The sequence below is a fragment of the Zootoca vivipara genome, chromosome 8 (assembly GCF_965207765.1).
Source record: "Zootoca vivipara chromosome 8, rZooViv2.hap1.1, whole genome shotgun sequence".
Classification (NCBI taxonomy): domain Eukaryota; kingdom Metazoa; phylum Chordata; class Lepidosauria; order Squamata; family Lacertidae; genus Zootoca; species Zootoca vivipara.
In genome coordinates, this window is record NC_142591.1 from 74,921,084 (window position 1) to 74,943,446 (window position 22,363).

At 44.3% G+C, this 22,363-nt stretch overlaps 1 protein-coding gene across 2 annotated transcripts in view; it reads left to right on the forward strand.

Moving 5' to 3' along the window:
- Nucleotides 1-256: 256 nt before the first annotated feature.
- FER1L6 (fer-1 like family member 6) overlaps nucleotides 257-22,363 on the forward strand; it is a 127,694-nt gene continuing 105,587 nt past the window's right edge. The window contains exon 1 of one of the 2 annotated variants that reach the window (XM_035125519.3): nucleotides 257-382. In XM_035125519.3, the coding sequence (XP_034981410.2) occupies nucleotides 366-382 (17 nt within the window). In that variant the 5' untranslated portion in view covers nucleotides 257-365. Of the gene's footprint in view, nucleotides 383-14,395; nucleotides 15,566-22,363 lie in introns of those variants that run through there. The other variant, XM_035125518.3, reaches the window with a different exon arrangement.

Sequence of the window (22,363 nt, forward strand, 5' to 3'; positions counted from 1 at the left end):
CGCACACATCAAGTCAGAGGCTGCTGGGGGAGCTGATCTAAACTTTCCGAAACAATGAGCAATCTGATGCTTATCTCACAATCCTGCTGAAGGAAAATGCCAAATCTACCTAGTTTTACACCGCCTCATTTAATGTCATGGTCCTGGGCATTCTTGTACAGAATGAGAAAAGCACAGTCATATGTTTAAACAGCCCCACCCTCCTGGAGTGGCTGATATCTTGGTAGGCTTAACTCCTGGCAGATCCTATAGTTGGTGGCAACAGCAGCAGAAGCAGCAGCAGCAGCAATGATATGCCTCTGGATTAGTTGCAGAACACACAGCCTTTAGCAGACCATCGACAAGCAAGGGTTGAGAGCGGAACGATGGAGAAGCTGCAAAAGTAAGCCTCCTTTTCTGGGTTACATGGGCAGATTGTGAGATGGGGGACAGTGGCTGAAAATAAACCGGGTCCAGGAATAGGGGCAGTATGCCAACAAATGGCCAAAGAAAGTCTTGCTATGTTGTGTTTAGTTTTTGTTTTCTTTCTCTGAAGGGAGTTTCATTTTGTTTTCAGCTTAATCTGACTGACAACTCCCAAGCATCTTTGGGCCTTCAATGCTATGCCAGTTTCCTGGGAGAAAAAGGTCATTGAACTCAGTTGTACGATTCCACTGTTTAGCCCACAGTCTGGTCCTATGCAGACCTGCATAAATTCTGCTCCTATGCAGAAATCAGAATGCATTTAAACTGAGGGGTTCAGATACGCCCAGCTTTGCAGTGGGCTCTTGGAGCCTTAGCAGTTATTTCTAGGATTACATTTTTAAAGATCTGAATGGACACCAGAAAACTATTTAAGCCCTTCCCTGGATCCTATGCAAGGTTTTTTTTTTTAAGAGGGAATGGCTATTGGATTAGTTTAAGGCTGCAATCCTGTGCAAACTTACCAGGAGTACTTGTTACAGGTAGGCATCAGGAATCACAAGACAGAGAAACTAGTAGGAGAACACTTCAATCTCCCAGGACATTATAGGATCTCAAAGTAGCTGTCTTATTACAGAAAAAATTCAGAAACAGACTGGAAAGAGAAATTGCTGAATTGCAACTCATTACCAAGCTTAAAACCATGGAGAGACCTGGTCTGAATAAAGACATTGGATTATTATCTCATTATACATGATAAAGCTTTCTTTAGCCATCTCACCCCTTGATTTTTCCTGCAAGACCAATTGCAGTCGTTAACAGTCATTAACAGTCGTCAACAGGTTTACCACTCCTACCAGCCAATCACCCATTCCCACCACCCTTCTGAGTAATACCCCTCCCCACCCTCTGACTATACATAAGGGTCTGGTGACTTCTGTTTCAGTGTATCTGAAGAAGTGTGCATACACACAAAAGCTCATACCTATGACAAACTTAGTTGGTCTCTAAGGTGCTACTGGAAGGATTTTTTTATATATATATTTTGTTACCAGGAGTAGATACCTCCAACACAATGGGAACTTCTATGCATGGTTAAGATGGTGCATGCATGGTAATTTGTACTCATGAAGGTATTGGGGCAGTTAAACACAATCCCTCTTTCAATACTGGTTGCGTCTGCAAGTATTTCAGGGCAGACACACCACATCATTGCCCATCAGTGTGTGCCCTGTAACATCCTGCTGAAATCCTGCAACTCTTTGTACTGCAAACAGTCTGATTAATTCTTGTCCCGCTCATGTTGTACGTCAGTCCAAGAGTGACCCTCTAGGCACCAATAACGCGGCAACATTGCGGAAGCATCGCAGAACAACTAATGGAATGGTGTGTGGATGGTCCTGTTTAAATCCACCACTAATAACATTGCTATTATTGCATTAATGACATGTTGCAGAATGCAGCTGCAAAAAACCAAAACAAAACCCAGCAGTCTGGAGGGACTCTAATGCTTTAATGATGTGGATGCACGGAAACCTCAGGAGAACTCAGGAAGAAGGAAGTTTCATTTTGGCTTTTTGAAAAATAGCAAGATTAATTTATAAAGGCTGTTGCTTAAATTTATGAAGGCTGTTGCTGCATAGGCAACTGTGCAGTTGTCAATCAGTTGCTGGACAGGACCCAGACATCTCCCCCCTCCTCAAGGAAGCACTTCTGTTTCAGGGAGCTAACATATAGTTGCCCACCACCCGAATCTCTTAAGAGGTGTGAGATTCCAGGGATTTCAGGTGCTTAGCCAGAGTTCATGTATCCTTTTGGAAATGAAGCACAGTGAAGACGGTGATGCCTTTATGATGTTGTTGTTGTTTAGTCGTTTAGTCGTGTCCGACTCTTCGTGACCCCATGGACCAAAGCACACCAGGCACTCCTGTCTTCCACTGCCTCCCGCAGTTTGGTCAAATTCATGTTCGTAGCTTCGAGAACACTGTCCAACCATCTCGTCCTCTGTCGTCCCCTTCTCCTAGTGCCCTCAATCTTTCCCAACATCAGGGTCTTTTCCAAGGATTCTTCTCATGAGGTGGCCAAAGTATTGGAGCCTCAGCTTCACGATCTGTCCTTCCAGGGAGCACTCAGGGCTGATTTCCTTCAGAATGGATAGGTTTGATCTTCTAGCAGTCCATGGGACTCTCAAGAGTCTCCTCCAGCACCATAATTCAAAAGCATCAATTCTTCGGCGATCAGCCTTCTTTATGGTCCAGCTCTCACTTCCATACATCACTACTGGGAAAACCATAGCTTTAACTATACGGACCTTTGTCGGCAAGGTGATGTCTCTGCTTTTTAAGGTGCTGTCTAGGTTTGTCATTGCTTTTCTCCCAAGAAGCAGGCGTCTTTTAATTTCGTGACTGCTGTCACCATCTGCAGTGATCAAGGAGCCCAAGAAAGTAAAATCTCTCACTGCCTCCATTTCTTCCCCTTCTATTTGCCAGGAGGTGATGGGACCAGTGGCCATGATCTTGGCCTTTATGATGGATGGTTTATTTACACATATATTCAACCCGAGTCTACGATGGAGGGGACCACAGCATTAGCACCCCCAAAATTCTCTTCTTTTTTCCGCTAGTTTGCAGTCTTGGATTCAAACAGAAATCAAACATTGCTTTCTAACATTGCTCCGACTCTCTCTCCAGCTCTCTGCTTTGCTTCTAGGTCACATTACGTCACTAAACTCTCAACTCTGGATTCATCTGTTGAGGGATAAGCAGAAAGCCACCCATGCATATTTAAGCCAAGGCTGGATGGATGCTGCAGGTGCAGCCTGCATTGCAGATTTGGCATTAAGCAGGAGGGTGGGCTTGTTGATCTCCAGGGTGCCCCAAAACACTAACATTCTGTGGCAGAGATGGGCAAATGTGTCCATTTCAGATTCCAGTCTAACATTCAGTTTTCCACACGTCCACATCAGTGTGCAATTCCCTTTTTAAAAAAGTCATCTTGAAAATCTGTAAGCATTTTGCTGTGAATGCCTCTTATTAAATACATTTTTGTATGCCGTTTTCCCTAGCAGAAACATTAGCAGACACATTTTGCAATACAATTCCCCCTACTTTAAGGCACCAATATATGAATTTATATGCACATTTTACCCACTGTATGTGTTTTTGTACATGTTAAATGACTTGAGTGCTGCAGTGCAAACTTTGGGGAACTGTGGGTTTTGAAGGATGGGCTGTGCTTCCGTTTAAGATGTTGTTTTGGAAAATGTGCATTAGATAGGTTTGCCTTTAAGTGAAAAATTTCCCCCTTTTCCCTGTTCTCCGCAGTCCATGCTAAACACTGTAAGTCATATGGACTAGTAGGGAAACCAGCATACTGTATTTCCCACCCAAGTGCTTGGTGACGACGACAAGACCCCCTAATGCCTTGCTGGAACACATAATAATAATAATAATTTGTTGGGCAGCTTCCAACAAAATGTTAAAATACAGAAATCCATCAAACATTAAAAGCTTCCCTAAACAGGGCTGCCTTGAGATGCCTTCTAAAGGTCTGGTAATTGTTGTTCTCTTTGACCTCTGGTGGGAGGGCATTCCACAGGGTGGGTGCTACTATCGAGAAGGCCCTCTGCCTGGTTCCCTGCAACTTGGCTTCTCGTAGCGAGGGAACTGCCAGAAGGCCCTTGGCGCTGGACCTCCGTGTCTGGGCAGAATGATGGGGGTGGAGACGCTCCTTCAGGTATACTGGAAAGTGAATTATGAGGTGCTTGTTGCAAAGTCTCAAAGTCTCAAGCTCAAAGGTTTGCCTCTAAAAGGAGAGGTTCCCTGATCATGGGGACCATCCTTTGCACTCAACCAGAGCATGTGACCTTCCTGCGGCCATTTGGTGTGAGAATGTGTGTCACTCTGCACATGCTCACTCTGCACATGCTTTATTCCCTTCACCAAATATCTCTCTTCGCGTACAAGCACTTCCCTTTTCCGGAACAAAGATATTTCTGAAAGTTATGTTAAGGTTATTGGAAGAAGCTTTTTGGTACTAAAAACACACATATAATAAAATAAAACGAGCAGGTCAAGCCTGTCTGCGGTGTTGATTGACACCGATCGTAACCAACCCTGCCATTGGGCAATGAGGATAGATGTCCTGCTTGCTCAACAGGACCGCCCCTTCATCTTCTCCCTCTTGCAGCTTCCCAGGTCACAAGGCCAAGAACTAAGCACACCTGCTACCTTAACAGCAGACAAGTCCCCGATGCTGAGGTGAGCAGGTGCCTAGGCATGGAGCAGATAGAGAGAGATGGAGCAGGGGAGACGGAAACCAATTGTCCTGTGACTGGAGAATCCATTTTAGAGCCAATATGTACATAAAGAGATGCAAATTACGGCTATCAAGAAACTCGACAAACAAGTCTGCTGAGTGCTTCCTGCTGCCTGAGAAATTTTGCTTTATTTACCTGAGCTTTGTTGTTGTTGTTGTTGTTGTTGATACCCACTTCCCTTTCTTGAAACAAAACTTCTCTTAGGGCTAAACTAGGCATTTTTTTAAAAAAGTGTTTTAATAATTAGCATCTTTACAAGGCTGCTTTCAAGGAACAGGGAAGTGGCACTAATAGAGGGGATATTTAACTGCTTCCCTCCACTCTTTCCCCCATCTAAATAGCACGCCTCCTGACAATCACCCCCCAAAAGTGCTATTGGCTCCACACAGGAGGAAACAAAAAGAGATGCCAGGATTGTATCTGTATGCTTTCCCCTATGGAGCTAATGACATCTTTGGTGGGATCAGGGAAAGTATTTATCACCTTTCTCCAGGGTGTGAAACAGGGCCGGCTCATCTGTGAGGCAAGGCGAGGCAGCTGCCTCAGGCGGCAGGATCCATAGGGGCAGCAGAGCCGGCTTCCAAGGAATGCATGGTGTGCTCCAATGGCAGCAGCCACAGCTATGGCATACTTCTTGGAGACCAGCTCTGTTGCCACCTCAGCAGCCGCCACCCCCAGTGCCACCTCTATAGTGGCCTTTCAACTAAAAGGAGGTTCTGGTGGTCTCCCCCAGCCCTGACACTGTAGCAAACCCAGATTTTCCTGTGAGTATTTTGGTTGGTGATCCTTAGTTAGATAATCAGGGCTCCGATTTAGCTGGGAGCAAGCTGCTATCGCTGTGCGTTTTATTTTATTTACTACATTTACATCCTTGTCGTTTAGTCATTTAGTCGTGTCCGACTCTTCGTGACCCCATGGACCATAGCACGCCAGGCACTCCTGTCTTCCACTGCCTCCCGCAGTTTGGTCAAACTCATGTTCGTAGCTTCGAGAACACTGTCCAACCATCTCGTCCTCTGCCGTCCCCTTCTCCTTGTGCCCTCCATCTTTCCCAACATCAAGGTCTTTTCCAGGGAGTCTTCTCTTCTCATGAGGTGGCCAAGTATTGGAGCCTCAGCTTCAGGATCTGTCCTTCCAGTGAGCACTCAGGGCTGATTTCCTTCAGGATGGATAGGTTTGATCTTCTTGCAGTCCACGGGACTCTCAAGAGTCTCCTCCAGCACCATAATTCAAAAGCATCAATTCTTTGGCAATCAGCCTTCTTTACGGTCCAGCTCTCACTTCCATACATCACTACTGGGAAAACCATAGCTTTAACTATACGGACCTTTGTAGGCAAGGTGATGTGTCTGCTTTTTAAGATGCTGTCTAGGTTTGTCATTGCTTTTCTCCCAAGAAGCAGGCATCTTTTAATTTCGTGACTGCTGTCACCATCTGCAGTGATCAAGGAGCCCAAGAAAGTAAAATCTCTCACTGCCTCCATTTCTTCCCCTTCTATTTGCCAGGAGGTGATGGGACCAGTGGCCATGATCTTGGTTTTTTTGATGTTGAGCTTCAGACCATATTTTGCGCTCTCCTCTTTTGTCATTGCTTTTCTCCCAAGAAGCAGGCGTCTTTTAATTTCGTGACTGCTGTCACCATCTGCAGTGATCATGGAACCCATGAAAGTAAAATCTCTCACTGCCTCCATTTACATCCCACGTGTCTTCTATTATGGAGCTCAAGGCAACCATAGAATCATCATCATCTAGTCCACCCCCTGCAATGCAGGAATCTTCTGCCCAACATGGGGCTCAAACCCACGGTCCTGAGAATAAGAGTTTCATGCTCTACCGACTGATGGTCTCCCATCTAGCCACTGACCAGCTTCAGCAAGAAGGCTGCATCCTGTGCCTTTAGAATAACAATACTGATCTATCTAGGACCAGCTCACCCATGTAATAAATAGGACATTTGTCCTGCATGTTGGCACTGCATGGATGATTGAGCAGCCAATTGCCAAATATCCATTTCACTGCTTTCCAGAAAACACTACCGGAGACTAATATTGTCACTCCTGTCCTGACTGACATATTCTGCACATTATTATTATTATACCACCTTCACCTGAAGATCACAAGGTGCTTTACAACATACAGTCATACCTCAGTTTAAGTACGCCTCGGTTTGAGTATTTTCAGTTTAAGTACTCCGCGGACCTGTCTGGAACAGATTAATCCACTTTCCGTTACTTTCAATGGGAAAGTTCGCTTCAGGTTAAGTACGCTTCAGGTTAAGTACAGACTTCCAGAACCAATTGCGTTGGTAAAATGAGGTACCACTGTATAAAAGAAAAACACAAACTGCATAATGTAACCAATAACCGCCTGCCACAAACACATTGAAAAGGCCATCGATGGTTTAATTAGCCAAAGGCCTGGTTAAAGAGCAATGTTTTCTCCTGACACCTAACTTATATGTAATGAAGGTGCCAGGTGAGCCTCCCTGGGGAGAGCATTCCACAAATGGGGAGCCACTGCAGAAAAGGCCCTGTTCTTGTGTTGCCACTCTCCGGACCGCACATGGAGGAGGCACATGAAGAAGGGTTTCAGAAGATGAGCACAGGGTCCGGGCTGGTTTTATATGGGGGGAGGCGGTCCTTGAGGTATTGCAGTCCTATTCAGATCAGGAGCCAGAAAAGGGGGGGGGGGACATGAGAAGCATCTTGCCTTAAGCAGTGCAACACATTTCTCCTGCTGTATTCCCCCACCCCACCGCATATTTCCAGCTCATCCCTTTACCAGATTCTGCTTGTTTTGAGTCTGACTCTGTCCCCAATGCTTCAGTGCTCTGTGGCTGGCTTATTGCTCCCACACAGTAGCAGACAAATTAGACCGATACATTTAATGAGGGAGAGGGATCCTTTCTATTGCTGCATACTTAGAAGATTTATACAAATAAAGCCACTCCTGCTATTAAGACAGCCCATAGTTTCTCTGATGGAGCAAAGTGAAGTTTTTTTTATTTATTTAAAAAGTATTAGAAAATCTGCTGGTTTTGTGTGGTCTCCAGAACCACTAGGTGATGCTGCAGAGTCACTTAGCGATTAAATGGTGAAGCTGCAGTCTGTACTAATAAGCACCTTTTCTATGCAATACTTGGAGCTGGTAGTTACAGTTAGTAACCTATAAAATGCACTCTTTAGTTTCCTAAATAAGGGTAGGGGACCTGTTTCGGCCCAAAGGTTTGCAAATAATATAAAATGTACATAAACAATTGTCAAGAAAGTTAAAAACAAGGTTTGAAGAATGTGAATATGAACAAAAACAACAGTTGAAAATATGTACTAGAAAATTAAAATGCAGATAGGTTTGTTCAAACAGTTTTTTGTTTTGTTTGTTTTTGCTGGTGCTGAAAAAGGATACAAGGAAAGTGCCTAATGGAAATAGGCAGGGAGTTCTAGAGTTTAGGAGCTGCCACACTAAAATATGAATTCCTTTCAATTGTCTGAACAGATGTGAGACATGTTGACAGGATCTCACTCCTGGCAGCAACCATATTGCAGCATCCTGCACTTATTGAAGTTTCCAGACCAAGCGCAAGGGAGGCCCCACATAGAGCGCACTGAAGGAATCAAATTTTCACATGGAACCATTGTTGGCTAGTTGACTCTAACACTTAACAAAATTAACAATTAAAGATACAAACCGAATGATCTCTGCTGTTGCACTTCCAACTCCCTCTCAGCTGTCCTCCCTCATCCCTTCAATCCCCCACCTTGAGAAAATTATGATAGGGGGGAGGTTTTGTTTTTTGCATTGGACAGCAGCATTCATGTAAACCAACCTGCGTTTTAGCTCAGAGCTGGTCCAATCGGCATGCATACGGAACTGCTTATTTGGAAACGAAGAGCTGTGCACATTCTCTTGGCAAGATACAAACCAAGTTCCCCAAACACTTGCAAATAGAGCCTTTTATTTAGACATTATGTTTTTGTGAGGTTTTCCTTTTGGGCTCTTGTCTTTCGATATACCCCTACGGCACTGCTGGGGACACTTTCCCCCCAGATTCCGAAACGATGACAAATGCCAGAGAAGCAAATACGTTTATTTGGTCCGGCCTTTATTTGCTCTAGGGATGGGCCAAGATTGCTTAGCAATTTGTTTTCCACCTGCAGACCTCAGTCCTCTCCAAAAAACTCACAAGTCTCTGCTTCACAGCTGAAATTCCTCAGGAGACCTACACAGGGGAGTCTTGCCCCCTTTGCAGGGCGCAGGGTCAGTGCTGGCCGTATCGCACATGTGCAGAAATTTAACACAGGGGTGGCTAACTCCCAAGAGACTGCGATCTACTCTCAGTGTTAAAAACTGGCAATGATCTACCCCAGGCATCCCCAAACTTCGGCCCTCCAGATGTTTTGGACTACAATTCCCATCTTCCCCGACCACTGGTTCTGTTAGCTAGAGATCATGGGAGTTGTAGGCCAAAACATCTGGAGGGCCGCAGTTTGGGGGTGCCTGATCTACCCCCTTTTGGGGGCTCCAGGTCAAAGTTGTTGAGCTTCTTTTAGGGAAGAGGAAGGCCCATTTTTAGGGGTTCAGGTCTATATTGTGTAGCTTTTTTTTAGGGAGGAGAAAAGCCAGTGATCTACCAGTGATCTACAACAGACATCCAGTGATCTACCTGTTGGACGTGCCTGATTTAACACATAGGGCGATTGCTGACAGGAGAGAGGTTGAGAGATCTGCACTGCTTGCTGATTTGCAGTTCCAAGGTGTTACTTTTACTATATAAAGCCATTAACAACTTGGGACCCATGTACCTACAGGATCGCTTTTCCACCTGTGTGCCCCCTCAACCCTTTCGATCAGCAGAATTGGCACGGTTACAGGTGCCACATAATATCTGTTCCACAACTGTAAGGGACTGGCTGGGTGAAGAGGAGTAGGGGGCGTCTCCAGCCGAAGAATTCCCCAGGGAAGCAGCAGAGGAGGAAAGCTCACAGCCAACATCATGGGGGTGGACTCTGAAGACAGGTCAGAGGAGGAGGGAGGCTGGGAGGTGGTAGAAGCAACAGGCTCAAGGGAAAGAGAAGAGCCAGGCGCAGACAGCCCTTCAGGGGCAGGAGAGGGTGCAGAGCTGAAAGATAGGAGGAGGAAGGAGCAGAAGCCACAGCAGCTTTGCAGCAGCTGCCTAATAATAATAATGATGATGATGATGATGATGATTGTATCCCACCCTCCTTGGCCAAAGCCAGGCTCAGAGCTGTTAACAACAAGTAAAAATAGCACAGTGTACATAAAATCACACAGTCAATTAATTTAAATACGTTCTAAAATCATTTCAGAATCAAATTAATGGCAACCATTGTGTTAGAGTTCTATGAGGATTACAGAAGGAGAGAGAGGGGTCAGACTGTGCCTTTGCCAAAGGCCTGGGGGAACAGATCCATCTTGCAGGCCCTGCAGAAAGATGTCAAGTCCCGCAGGGCCCTAGTCTCTTGTGACAGAGCGTTCCACCAGATTGGGGCCACGGCCGAAAAAGCCCTGGCTCTGATCCCACTTTAGTAAGCTCCCTTCCCGCTTTGACTCCAAGGTCATGCAGGGCTTTGCGTGTAGCCGAACAGAAAACTCAGAAAGCCCAACACTCCTCTTTCTCAGCTTCACTTAAATCAATTAGTGCTCAAGTATGGCGGCACATGTACTGTGAGCATGCCGCAAAACCAGGCAAAGAGAGAAAACAGCAGGCTGTAGCAAAACAACCTCACAAATTCATTGTTACGGGGGCTGTTCCATAGCTCCTCCAAGCAATGGCAAAAATAAAATAGAACCCCACGAGCATTGGAATGATAAAAATGTGCCGACATATTGAGTCAAGAGAGTCTGATCTGAATATTTATCAGAGTAAAGCTGGAACACATTATTGATATAGAGAAACACCCAGTAAACTTTCTGAATGATGTCTGAACAGTGCACCAACTTCAGAGAAAATCTCAAGGTATATTTAAACAGTATATTAAATGGAGAGAGACATGATGGGCAATGCTAGTTTCTACCCTGAGGCAAAGAGTTTGATTTTGCTCTACAACTCTCCTTAATGATTAGTTCCACAATAATCTCCCTCTACTGGTGCATGTCTTGTGCAATGGATGGGTTAATAAAATCCAAGCATCATTGTTGTTGTCCCGGGTAGTTTAAGCTTCGTTATTTTATTTTAAATCATGCCTCCAGTTGTTATATTTAGGAAGGAATGAGTGGCGGCTGATCTTGCCACTGCTTGAGCCAACAATGGAAAGACAGTGCCTGGCAATGGAGAGCAGAAGAAAGGAAGGAGACTTCATGTGGATTCTAGACAAGAAAGTCTATTTGTCTGAGAGAGAAAGAGAGGAATCAAAGGAAGTCCAGCATGTTTCAATAAAACCTTCGTGAGTTCCCTCTGTTTCCTGACAGGGCAATATCTTTGCAGAGCTGAACTTAATTTGCCTCTCACCATCCTCTACTTTATTCTCCACCGTTTTCCCACTTCAGTTACTGCTTTCCTCTTTTTTAAAAAATCCATTTTTTATCGTTTCTGAGAGCATAACAAAATAATATGCCCATTGAAAAAGGCAGAAGAAAAAGCCAACCCCAAGAACAAAGTGTGTCTGGTTCGAAACTGTGCATCAGTTTAGTCCAATTTTTTATTAAAATCTTACGAGGTTCTCTCTCTCTCTTTGTCTCTCTGCCTACCTCTCTCCTTCCCTCTCTCCCTGATGCTGAACCTGTGGCTTTTTAAATCCTGCCTGACTTCCTCAGCCCTGACCAATGGCCAGGCTGCCTGAGGCTGTTGGGAGTAGGAGTCAAAGGGCATCTGAAGAGCCAGAGATTCCCCTTTTCTGCTCTTGCACCCCTGATCATGACTTACTTCGCTCGCCACCTCACCACCAAGCTCAGAGAGCAGTGCACGTGGTTCCCTGCCTTAACCTCACAACAACTATGTGAGGTAAGTTAGACAGAGAGGTTATGACCAGCCCAAGTCTGGTCCATAACAATGAGAGAAGTTGGATCAGAAGTGAAAATGTGAAAGTGGGTCCCATGTTACAGGCTGGGAGCCAGCAGTGTGTCTCAGGTCTGGACTAGTTGAAGACCACTGTTGTAGAGCGGCCACCCCAAATTGGTGCCCTCCAGATGTTGTTGAAGTGCAATGCCCATCACCCCTTACTTTGGGCCATCCTGGCTAGGGCTGAGGCAACCAGTTTGGGAAGTGTTTATCTTCAGCATTTCAATTTTCTTGGGACCAGTAAAAAGGAAAAGGGAAATGGGAATTGCGCGTTTGTTGAAGGCAGGGGTGGGCAAATATGTCTGCTTTGGTTTTGCTCAGTTTCTCACTTTTCCACTCTCAAGTTCAGCTCTCCAGATTTCTACATTAGTTTGCAAATTTTTTTTTTTAAAAAATAGTTTTCATGAAAATTCACCAGCATGTTTTAGTGTTAATTTCTCCAAACAAGCACATTTTTGCAAAGCACATTCCACTAACATACTGCATTTCTGTATGTTATTTTCACTAATGTTTTCATTTATATGCATACTTGACCCTAGTGTGTGCTTTTTTCCCACATTACCTAGCTTTAGAGCTACAAAATTCATAGGAGTACACATCATTTTGAAAACTGTGAATTATTTAAATGTACATTTAAATACAAACTGAATTGGGTTTCTCTCTCATTCCTATATGGAGGTTCTTGCCCTGCCATAAGAAGGCTGAACTGGAGTCATTTTTCAGTTCAGTGGAAATGCCTCTTCTTGCTTAAGCCTGATAAAATGGCTTGTGGCTGGATTCAGTTCCCACCTAAATTTATCACAATGTCCAAATAAACACCTCCTTTGTCAATAGAGCAGAGTTTCTGTTTAACAGAGGCAGGGGGAACAGAAGGATAAATTAATAACAGCACACTTCCTAGCGGATTAGTGGCATGAGTTAATGACATAATTTATGTGTAAATTTAATACCACTTTCCAGTCTCCAAAATGAGTGCAAGTTTCCTAGGAAAATCATGAATATGAAGCCAAGTAATTCAAGTTTCAGGCCCTGTTCCACTAGAGTTTGGGAACAGGGGCAAAAGTATTTTTCCCAGCCATAATATACTTACTTGCCTGGGAGTAAGTCCCACTGAACCCAAATCAATTTTTAAAATATATTTCCAGGCTACACAAGTCTTTTCTATTCACCAATCAAAGGATCACAGCAATCTTAATTGTGGCAACCCAACGTCATCATCCTGAACCAATCAAAACCATTTGGCTCTTCAGATTAGCCCTCATTATAATACCATGTGATTACATGCAACAGTTTTTCAGTGTCTTTCTTTATGAAGACTTTGACTGATTTTCCTGTTCATTAAAAGTCTTCCAATGTCCTCTTTCATCTGTCTACGAAACAATTCAAGATTAATCACAGTTGCCATACCTAGCCGATTCTCTTTAAATGCATACAGTGGCCGGCCACCATTGATTCTAACAGTTTTTTTTCATTTCAGTGCTCTGGAATGGATATTCACCATGTACAGTGCCTAAAAGCAGCTAGTTATGTACTCAGTGGCTTGCAGTGAAATTTTTCATAGGGGGGCAGTAATGTGTGTGACATTGTGATGTCCTGATGTTGCGCACGTGAGCAGAAGCTTCCCGGGCTTTGGGAATGAGGCACTGGGAAACATTTAAGGGACTAACCTAGTCCCCTTAGAGTCCAATGACCACGCATCACTGTTCTGAACTGTAAAAGACAGGTACAGGCCTTTTTAGTTTAGCTAGGCCATATAGCCTAAAAAGAAAACAGAATCATCAGAATGATACAATTTTAAGAAATCGTTAATTTCTCCAACATTCCCCTCTTTGTTTTCGAAAGGAATGTGTTTCCTGATTCATTTCAACATGGTTTTTTTTTACAGAATATTGTTTTCTTGCATGAGAGAAAGTACCTAGCCTGCATAGCAAGTGCCATACAATATAAGTACAATGCTTAGAGTCGCTCTCCACGTATCCAATAGTGGCATGTCAACGTTGTCCAGCTTGTGGCAACCATATTAGGGCTGGACAATAGGAAATGACTGTGTTGTATGTACCAGCCTGAAGAGGATTTAACAACAACTATGCTTGATTTCTGAGTGGAATTTGCAGTGATTTTATTAAATTCAAATTTTAGCATGTGGGGTTAACTCAGAGGTGTCACTGGCGTATGGCTCACGGGTGTGTTACATGGTATCTACTCACAAAACCAGTAGTTGCTTTTATTTAAAGCCGAAGTAATGGCTAAAAGCGTATGACTTTATAAGCTTTTAGGGAGTGCTGTACCTTTAATTAAATGCTTCCTCCTTCAGCTTCTGCCATTGTTATTACTTTCTGTTCAGCATAGCTGGAGGATTGATGATGAAATGCCTTTTAAATAAACCCTTTTAACCGAAGAGGATTTGTGTGAAGTTGTGCTATTAGCCCCCCCCCCTGGGGTGTGTGTGTTGCACTCAGATGTCTGCTCAGGAATCATGAACAGCTACACATATACAATGGTTTCTCTTCACATTCTTCTGGTTAACTTTCTGGTGTTGGTGATGCTTAGGGTTGCCAGACTCAATAGAGGACAGGACTTCTGTGCCTTTAATTGCCCTGCTCTCTTTTGAGTCTGGAAACCTTAAAGAGAATCCAGCAGACCCTTTGCTTGGAAATTAAACAAAGGGTCTGCTGGTTTCTCTTTAAGGTTTCCAGACTCAAAAGAGAGCAGGGCAATTAAAGGCACAGAAGTCCTGTCCTCTATTGAGTCTGGCAACCCTAGTGATGCTGGCTTGTATTGGCTTCACAATGCCTAGGTTTGGCCAGCCACACAGACTCCTATTATATGGAATATGGAACCCCGTCATGTATTTTATACATGAATAGCACTTTTGGCAGGGTGTTAATTAGTATTCTCCCCACCCCACCCCAATTATTTCCCTCTTTTATAGTGAAAAAGTGGTGTTTCACTGTAAAAGAAAGAAATGTTTTTAAACTAGTCATTAAATTAAGGAGGAAGCTACTAACTAATGTTGCTGGGGACTTTTGTAGGACATCAGAGAAAGGCCTTGGCCATAGGGAAGGGCACTAATACAGGTGAAACTCAGAAAATTAGAATATCGTTGAAAAGTCCATTTATTTCAGTAACACAATTTAAAAGGTGAAACCAATATATGAGATAGATGCATGGCATGCAAAGCAAGATATGTCATTCCTTGATTTGTTGTAATTATTTGTCGTTAGGCAGGTCAATTATAAATGGAATGTAATTAATGAAATGTAATAGCGATGTTTATTTTTGTATTATTGTAACTATTTGTTTTATTACTGTGGAATTTCCAAAAGAAAGCATTTGTAAAAATTAAAAGAAAAATAAAAAATAAAAAGTTGCATTACTGAAATAAATGCACTTTTCGACGATATTCTAATTTTCCGAGTTTCACCTGTAGATAATACAACAGTGTAGAAGCACAATTCTATTTCTGCTTCCACCTGATTTCAGAAAAGCAACGTGTGACTGCGGTTCTCAAGAATTCTTGCGTGGAAGCCACCTCTCAGTTTTGTGGCCAGTGAAGCATCCCCCCTCCCCTCCTTATTTCATGCCCAGCAATTGAAAAACCAAAGTTTCCAACTGAGCCAAGGAAATCTAATGTTTGCACAAGCAGCAGGTTCTGCATTCCGGGACTGTGTTTGCAGATCTGACTAACCCATCATTTAGGAGTAAATAAATCTCGAAGACAGCTATAAGGCGGGGGGGAGCAGGCGCAAGATGTAAAAGGCAAGCACTGGGAAGGAAAGCATTAGTCATGGAGCCAGAGCCCTCAGCTACCACTCCACCATCTCACAGGTAAAGTGAAAGGATACTTTGGGATTAGTTGGTGTGTGTTTTTAAGAATGCTGTGCAGCTGGTTAAGTTTGTTTGTTTATCTGGGAGCAAGCTCCATCAAATGCAACAGGACTTACTTCCAAGTAAGCATGCATAGGATCGGATGCATAGGATCCTAACTACATTTTTCATTTTCTGGGTTTGGTGACCTGTTGTTTTGTCACTGTGGTTCCAGTCCAGAGTTCTACAGATGTTGTCGGTGCCACCAGCTCTGATCTGATCTGATCTGCTTGCTTGTGCTGTCCCTGTTAGCTAGGAACATCTACAATATAAATTGGGGGTGGGGTGGTTTGGATGTCTTGCAGTGACATGCAATACTTGCCTTTCCCGGCCAGCTCTGCCATATAGGCCAAGTTACTGCAGATTTGGACCTCAGAATGTTGCTAGCGTGTACTGAATACTGAGATTCTGCAAATGTTGATATTTGATCAATGGTATGTTGAAATCAAAAGGATGCACTTACAACATCTAAATGCGAAAATGCAAGCTCTTAACTGTTGGGGACTTTTTTAAAGGAAATGTTTCATAAATTTCAGAAACTTTATTGTTGTTTAGTTGTTTAGTCGTGTCCGACTCTTCGTGACCCCATGGACCAGAGCATGCCAGGCACTCCTGTCTTCCACTGCCTCCCGCAGTTTGGTCAGACTCATGTTGGTAGCTTCGAGAACACTGTTCAACCATCTCATCCTCTGTCGTCCCCTTCTCCTAGTGCCCTCAATCTTTCCCAACATCAGGGTCTTTTCCAGGGAGTCTTCTCTTCTCATGAGGTGGCCAAAGTATTGGAGCCTCAGCTTCAGGATCTGTCCTTCCAGTGAGCACTCAGGGCTGATTTCCTTCAGAATGGATAGGTTTGATCTTCTTGCAGTCCATGGGACTCTCAAGAGTCTCCTCCAGCACCATAATTCAAAAGCATAAATTCTTTGGCGATCAGCCTTCTTTATGGTCCAGCTCTCACTTCCATACATCACTATTGGGAAAACCATAGCTTTAACTATACGGACCTTTGTAGGCAAGGTGATGTCTCTGTTTTTTAAGATGCTGTCTAGGTCATTGCTTTTCTTCCAAGAGCAGGTGTCTTTTAATTTCGTGACTGCTGTCACCACCAAGAAAGTAAAATCTCTCATTGCCGCCATTTCTTCCCCTTCTATTTGCCATGAGGTGATGGGACTAGTGGCCATGATCTTGGTTTTTTTGATGTTGAGCTTCAGACCATATTTTGCGCTCTCCTCTTTTACCCTCATTAAAAGGTTCTTTAATTCCTCCTCACTTTCTGCCATCAAGGTTGTGTCATCTGCATACCTGAGGTTGTTGATATTTCTTCTGGCAATCTAAACTCTGGCTTGGGATTCATCCAGTCCAGCCTTTCACATGATTAATTCTGCATATAAGTTAAATAAGCAGGGAGACAATATACAGCCTTGTCGTACTCCTTTCCCAATTTTGAACCAATCAGTTGTTCCATATCCAGTCAGTTCTAACTGTAGCTTCTTGTCCCACATAGAGATTTCTCAGGATACAGATGAGGTGATCAGGCACTCCCATTTCTTTAAGAGCTTGCCATAGTTTGCTGTGGTCGGCACAATCAAATGTTTTTGCACAGTCAATGATGCAGAAGTAGATGTTCTTCTGGAACTCTCTAGCTTTCTCCATAAACCAGCGCATGTTTGCAATTTGGTCTCTGGTTCCTCTGCCCCTTCGAAATCCAGCTTGCACTTCTGGGAGTTCTCGGTCCACATACTGCCCAAGCCTGCCTTGTAGAATTTTGAGCATAACCTTGCTAGCCCCTTGAAATGAGCGCAATTGTTCGGTAGTTGGAGCAATCTTTGGCACTGCCTTTCTTTGGGATTGGGATGTAGACTGATCTTCTCCAATCCTCTGGCCACTGCTGAATTTTCCAAACTTGCTGGCATATTGAGTGTAGCACCATAACAGGATCATCTTTTAAAATTTTAAATAGTTCAGCTGGAATATCATCACTTCCACTGGCCTTGCTATTAGCAGTGCTTTCTAAGGCCCATTTGACTCTCCAGGATGTCTGCCTCAAGGTCAGCAACCACACTACCTGGGGTATACGAACCCTCCATATAATTCTGCAATAATTCCTCTGTGTATTCTTGCACCTCTTCTTGATGTCTTCTGCTTCTGTTAGGTCCTTTCCACTTTTGTCCTTTATTATGGTAATCTTTGTACGGAATGTTCCTTTCATATCTCCAATTGTTCCTTTCATATCTCCAATTTTCTCTCACGCTGGCCGGGGAATGGGAGGGAGGCCGGGACCCGTCCCGCTCCAAGACGCTAGTGAGGGAAGCGCGAGGGGGACAAGGCTAGGGCCTGCGCCTCTGGCGCACGCAACCCCAACTGACGGACCGACGCAAGGAAGGGAAGAGGGAAAGGGAAGGAGGGGGAGAGGAGCGGCGTCAGCTCTCGGCGAGGAGGCCGGGGCAGCTGAATGACGAGCCGAAGAGGAACCTGCGCGGCACCTTTTCTCTGTCGGGGGGGGGGAGAGATGCGATCACAAACAGAGAGAGATGGACGCGCACACAGGGGGGGGGGAGAGAGAAAGACGCATGGGGGGAGAGGGAGAGAGAGAGAGAGACAGACAGACAGACAGACAGACAGACAGACAGACGCACGCGCGCACAGAGAGAAAGAGACTGACACCCACAGAGAGAGAGAGAGCGGTGCTGCTTTGCACTTCGTCAGCGCTGCAGCCGCCGCCGCTTCCGAGCGCCAACCCGACCTGGCAGGCTTCCTCCTCCTGCCACGGCCGGCATTGCAGGAGCTGGGTCCTGCTGGCTTGTGCCCTCCGTGCTCCGTGCGGCACTGCTGCACGCTTTATTGGCGCTGCAGCAGCCGCCGCCGCTTCCGGGCACCGACCCAACCTGACAGGCTTCCTCCTCCTGTTGCGGCCGCCGTGCTGGGTCCCGCTAGTTGGCTGGGGCGCTCAGTGGTCTTGCTCCGCACGTCGCGGAAGTATGGCTTATTTTCGGGGTATGACTTACATTTCTCAAACAATTAAAAACCCTGCCATGCCTTACTTTTTGACTACGTATTTAAAAAGGGGAAACACGGTACAGTCAGCTCCAGGTCTTGTTTTTGCTGACTGTATAGAGTTTTTCCACCTTGGGCTGCAGAGAATATAATCAATCTGATTTCAATGCTGCCCATCTGGTGATGTCCATGTGTAGAGTTGTCTCTTGTGTTGTTGGAAAAGAGTGTTTGTGATGACCAGCTTGTTCTCTTGACAGAACTCTATTAGCCTTTGCCCTGCTTCGTTTTGAACTCCAAGGCCAAACTTGCCAGTTGTTCCTTTTATCTCTTGATTCCCTACGTTAGCATTCCAATCCCCTATAATGAGAAGAACATCCTTCTTTGGTGTCATTTCTAGAAGGTGTTGTAAGTCTTCATAGAATTGGTCAGAAACTTTATTCTCAGTCAACTCTTGTTTTGCTTTGTTTTTATGTACTTAATCTTAGAATTTATTTTTTGGTAGTATTGAATTTTTACTGTGTTTGTTAAATTGTTGGTTTTTGTCATATCTGAATCTACCAACGTGCTCCATATTTCATATATTTGTATTTTGATATTTTGAATGTGTGCTGTAAGCCGCTTTGGACACAGCTCACTGTGGAAAAGCGGCATATAAGTAAACCCAATCAATCAATCAATCAATCAATCAATCAGTGTGCAGCTTGGACCTTGAATGTATTCAGGCTCCACAGAGAGTAATGCAACAGGGTAGTTACACTCTGCAGGACTCTAAAACACAGGGCTGCAAGCAAGTTTTCTCCTAGTTCAAGTGAAGAGGGAGAGTCGAGTCAGTGTCGTGCAGTGTTAATTCACTATGCTTGAATGGACATCATTGTTAGGACATGCTGCTGTGAATTGGGTGGAAGTTGCTACCTTCATTTGGCTCATTTTCTATTGCAGCGTTTCTCAACCGCTGTTCTGCGGCGGCGAGAAGGGCGATTTGCATTGTCACGTGCCTGGCGGCCGCCAATGCACAACACTAACCCACCGGAAAGCAATATTTCGCCTCCTCTTTCCCAAAGCTCAGTGCAAGTGTTTCTTACAGTCATAATTATAATATAGGGCGGCACAGAGTTAAATTTTTTAACTTTTTTAATGGTGGTGTGCCTCGTGATTTTTTTCACGGAACAAGTGTGCCGTGGCCCAAAAAAGGTTGAGAAACACTGTTCTATTGTGTCAAAAGCCTTTTGCTTATCTAAAGATGAAGCGTTAGCCCATACCCGCTTTTCCTCTGTCCAGTGCTGGAGGAAGCTTCAGTCCAACCCAGACAATCACACTTAGCGGAATTAAGCATGTAACTGTGTGTTCTGAAACCCCACTGTTTTCATGGCAATTTAAGTAGAATTTGTAACCCATGTTCTGCGCAAGAAAAACCTAAATTCTGTGACAGCTATAAATTTCAAGTCTATTTCAGGTATAAGAATATTTTGTGCATATTATGCAGGTTATGCAACAGTGGTGCTGGCAGGGGAAATGCGGACATTCCAGGATCAAATCAGAAGTCCGGATGGCTTTTGTAATTCCAGGACTGTCCCTGAAAATAGGGACACTTGTGTCACAGCAGCATGCAAGCAGGGTTACTCTATCCTGCTGTACAAATCATTCTGCTTAAATTCCTTCATATTTTACATCATTAGTGGTGTGTCTTTTCATACAATTACAAACATGGAAATAGCAGTTTAGCCAAAGGTTGTTGTGATCCCTGTCAAAGGTTGGCGGTGGTTGCCAGGCACGTCTTCAAACTGCTTTGCATAAATGTGCTGTTAAAACTTTGCAAATGTGCTTTCAGTTCCTTAAAGATGAAAGCATTTAGGACACGCTATTTCATTCACCATCCTAGGAATCAGCACCTTCAGTTTGTAACTTGTCTATTTATTTCCCACGGTCTCTGCTATGCTGGGTTAGATATTAATGGTGTGGATTATGCAAAACTGCCCCATTCTGAAACCCGTTAAGCTGTTTTATGGTCATGTGTTTTGAAAAACACCTAAGCATCAGCTAGAAGGCAGATTCCTTGAGCTCATGCTGTGAACAGCACAGCCCATGTCAGGGACGAGAAAAACCGTATGCAGGAATCATTTGAGCAATGGTAAAAAAAAAAAAGAAGAGCCCTACAGCATCCAATCCAAGGCCCATGTAGTCCAGAATCCTGTTACCCATAGTAGCCAATCAGATGCTTCTGGAGAATCCACAGGCAAGGCATGAAGGGAAAATCCTTGTCCCATATTTGCTCCCCAGCAGATAGGACTATCCAGTAGCTTCTGGGAGACTGCATGCATTACTGTGTTTTTAATATTTTGTTGGAAGCTGCCCAGAGTGGCTGGAGCAACCTAGTCAGATGGGCAGCATATAAATACTAAATACTACTACTACTACTACTACTACTAATAACATCAATCCTCCTTGGCTAGAATTTTCCAGTCTCAGACTGAAGTTTCTCATTTTGGCCAGATGCTAGAAGAGACTCATAGAAGCAGTTGATTGGAATTGATTGTACTTAACATATAGAATAAGAGAACAAGAAGATCATACATTTAAAGAAGACTGGAAAATGTTTATTGAATATATTGGGGGGGGAAAGAATAGTGTACACTTGAAAATGCTGGCAGCATTAAGATAAATTCAGCAGTGTAAATAAGTTTTGATGGATGTCATAGTGGAATACTAAACGGTTCAGTTTATGTAAAATATGCAGGGATTTATGGCATGCTGAATGAACCATGGAAAGAGAAGAAGGGAGGTTGTTGATATCGTAAGGATGTTTAAATGAGCATTCACAATTGTAAAACAGAAAATTTAATTAAAATTGTATGAAAAAAGAGACTCATAGAAGTATATAGCTGGAAGGGATCTTGGATGTCATCTAGTCTAATGCAGGAATATGTGGCTACAATCTCCTCCAAGCATCTTCCAGTGATGGAGAGCACATCACTTCCCAAGGAAGTTTGCTTGGCCTGGAAAGGAGCAGAGCAGGGGGGGGGGGGGAAACCACTTGGAGAGCCATGTTTTCCAGGCACGGCACAAGTGGAAGTGTGAATAAGCTCTGAGGGTGCAGGATGTGATGCACTTTTGCCCTTCTTTGCCCTTCCTCACTGAGGAAGCTGGCAGGGCACTGAGGCAGCCGTAGCAGTTGAAGGTAAAAGATAAAGGACCCCTGGGTGGTTAAGTCCAGTCAAAGGCGACTATGGGGTTGCGGCACTCATCTCGCTTTCAGGCCGAGGGAGCCAGCGTTTGTCTGCAGACAGCTTTCCGCATCATGTGGCCAGCATGGCTAAACAGCTTCTGGCGCAATGGAACACCGTGACGGAAACCAGAGCGCATGGAAACGCTGTTTACCTTCCTGCCACAGCAGTACCTATTTATCTACTTGCACTGGCGTGCTTTCGAACTACTAGGTTGGCAGGAGCTGGGACAGAGCAATGGGAGCTCACCCTGTCGCGGGGATTCAAACTGCTGACCTTCCAATCAGCAAGCCCAAGAGGCTCAATGGTTTAGACCACAGCACCACCCACATTTCCTCTGTAGCTGTTCATGTGAGCTGGTGCAGCGAGGTGTCATGGCTACTCACATCTCTGGGGGTTCATCTTTACCTCCCATTGACCACCGTACCTCTCCACCCCTAGGAACAACGGTGGGTTCTGAGGAACACCATTTTGAGGAGGCTTCTGGTTTTGTTTTTTTTTAGCCAGAAGTCTCCTCAGATGGATGCTATACATAAAGCTGAGCAAA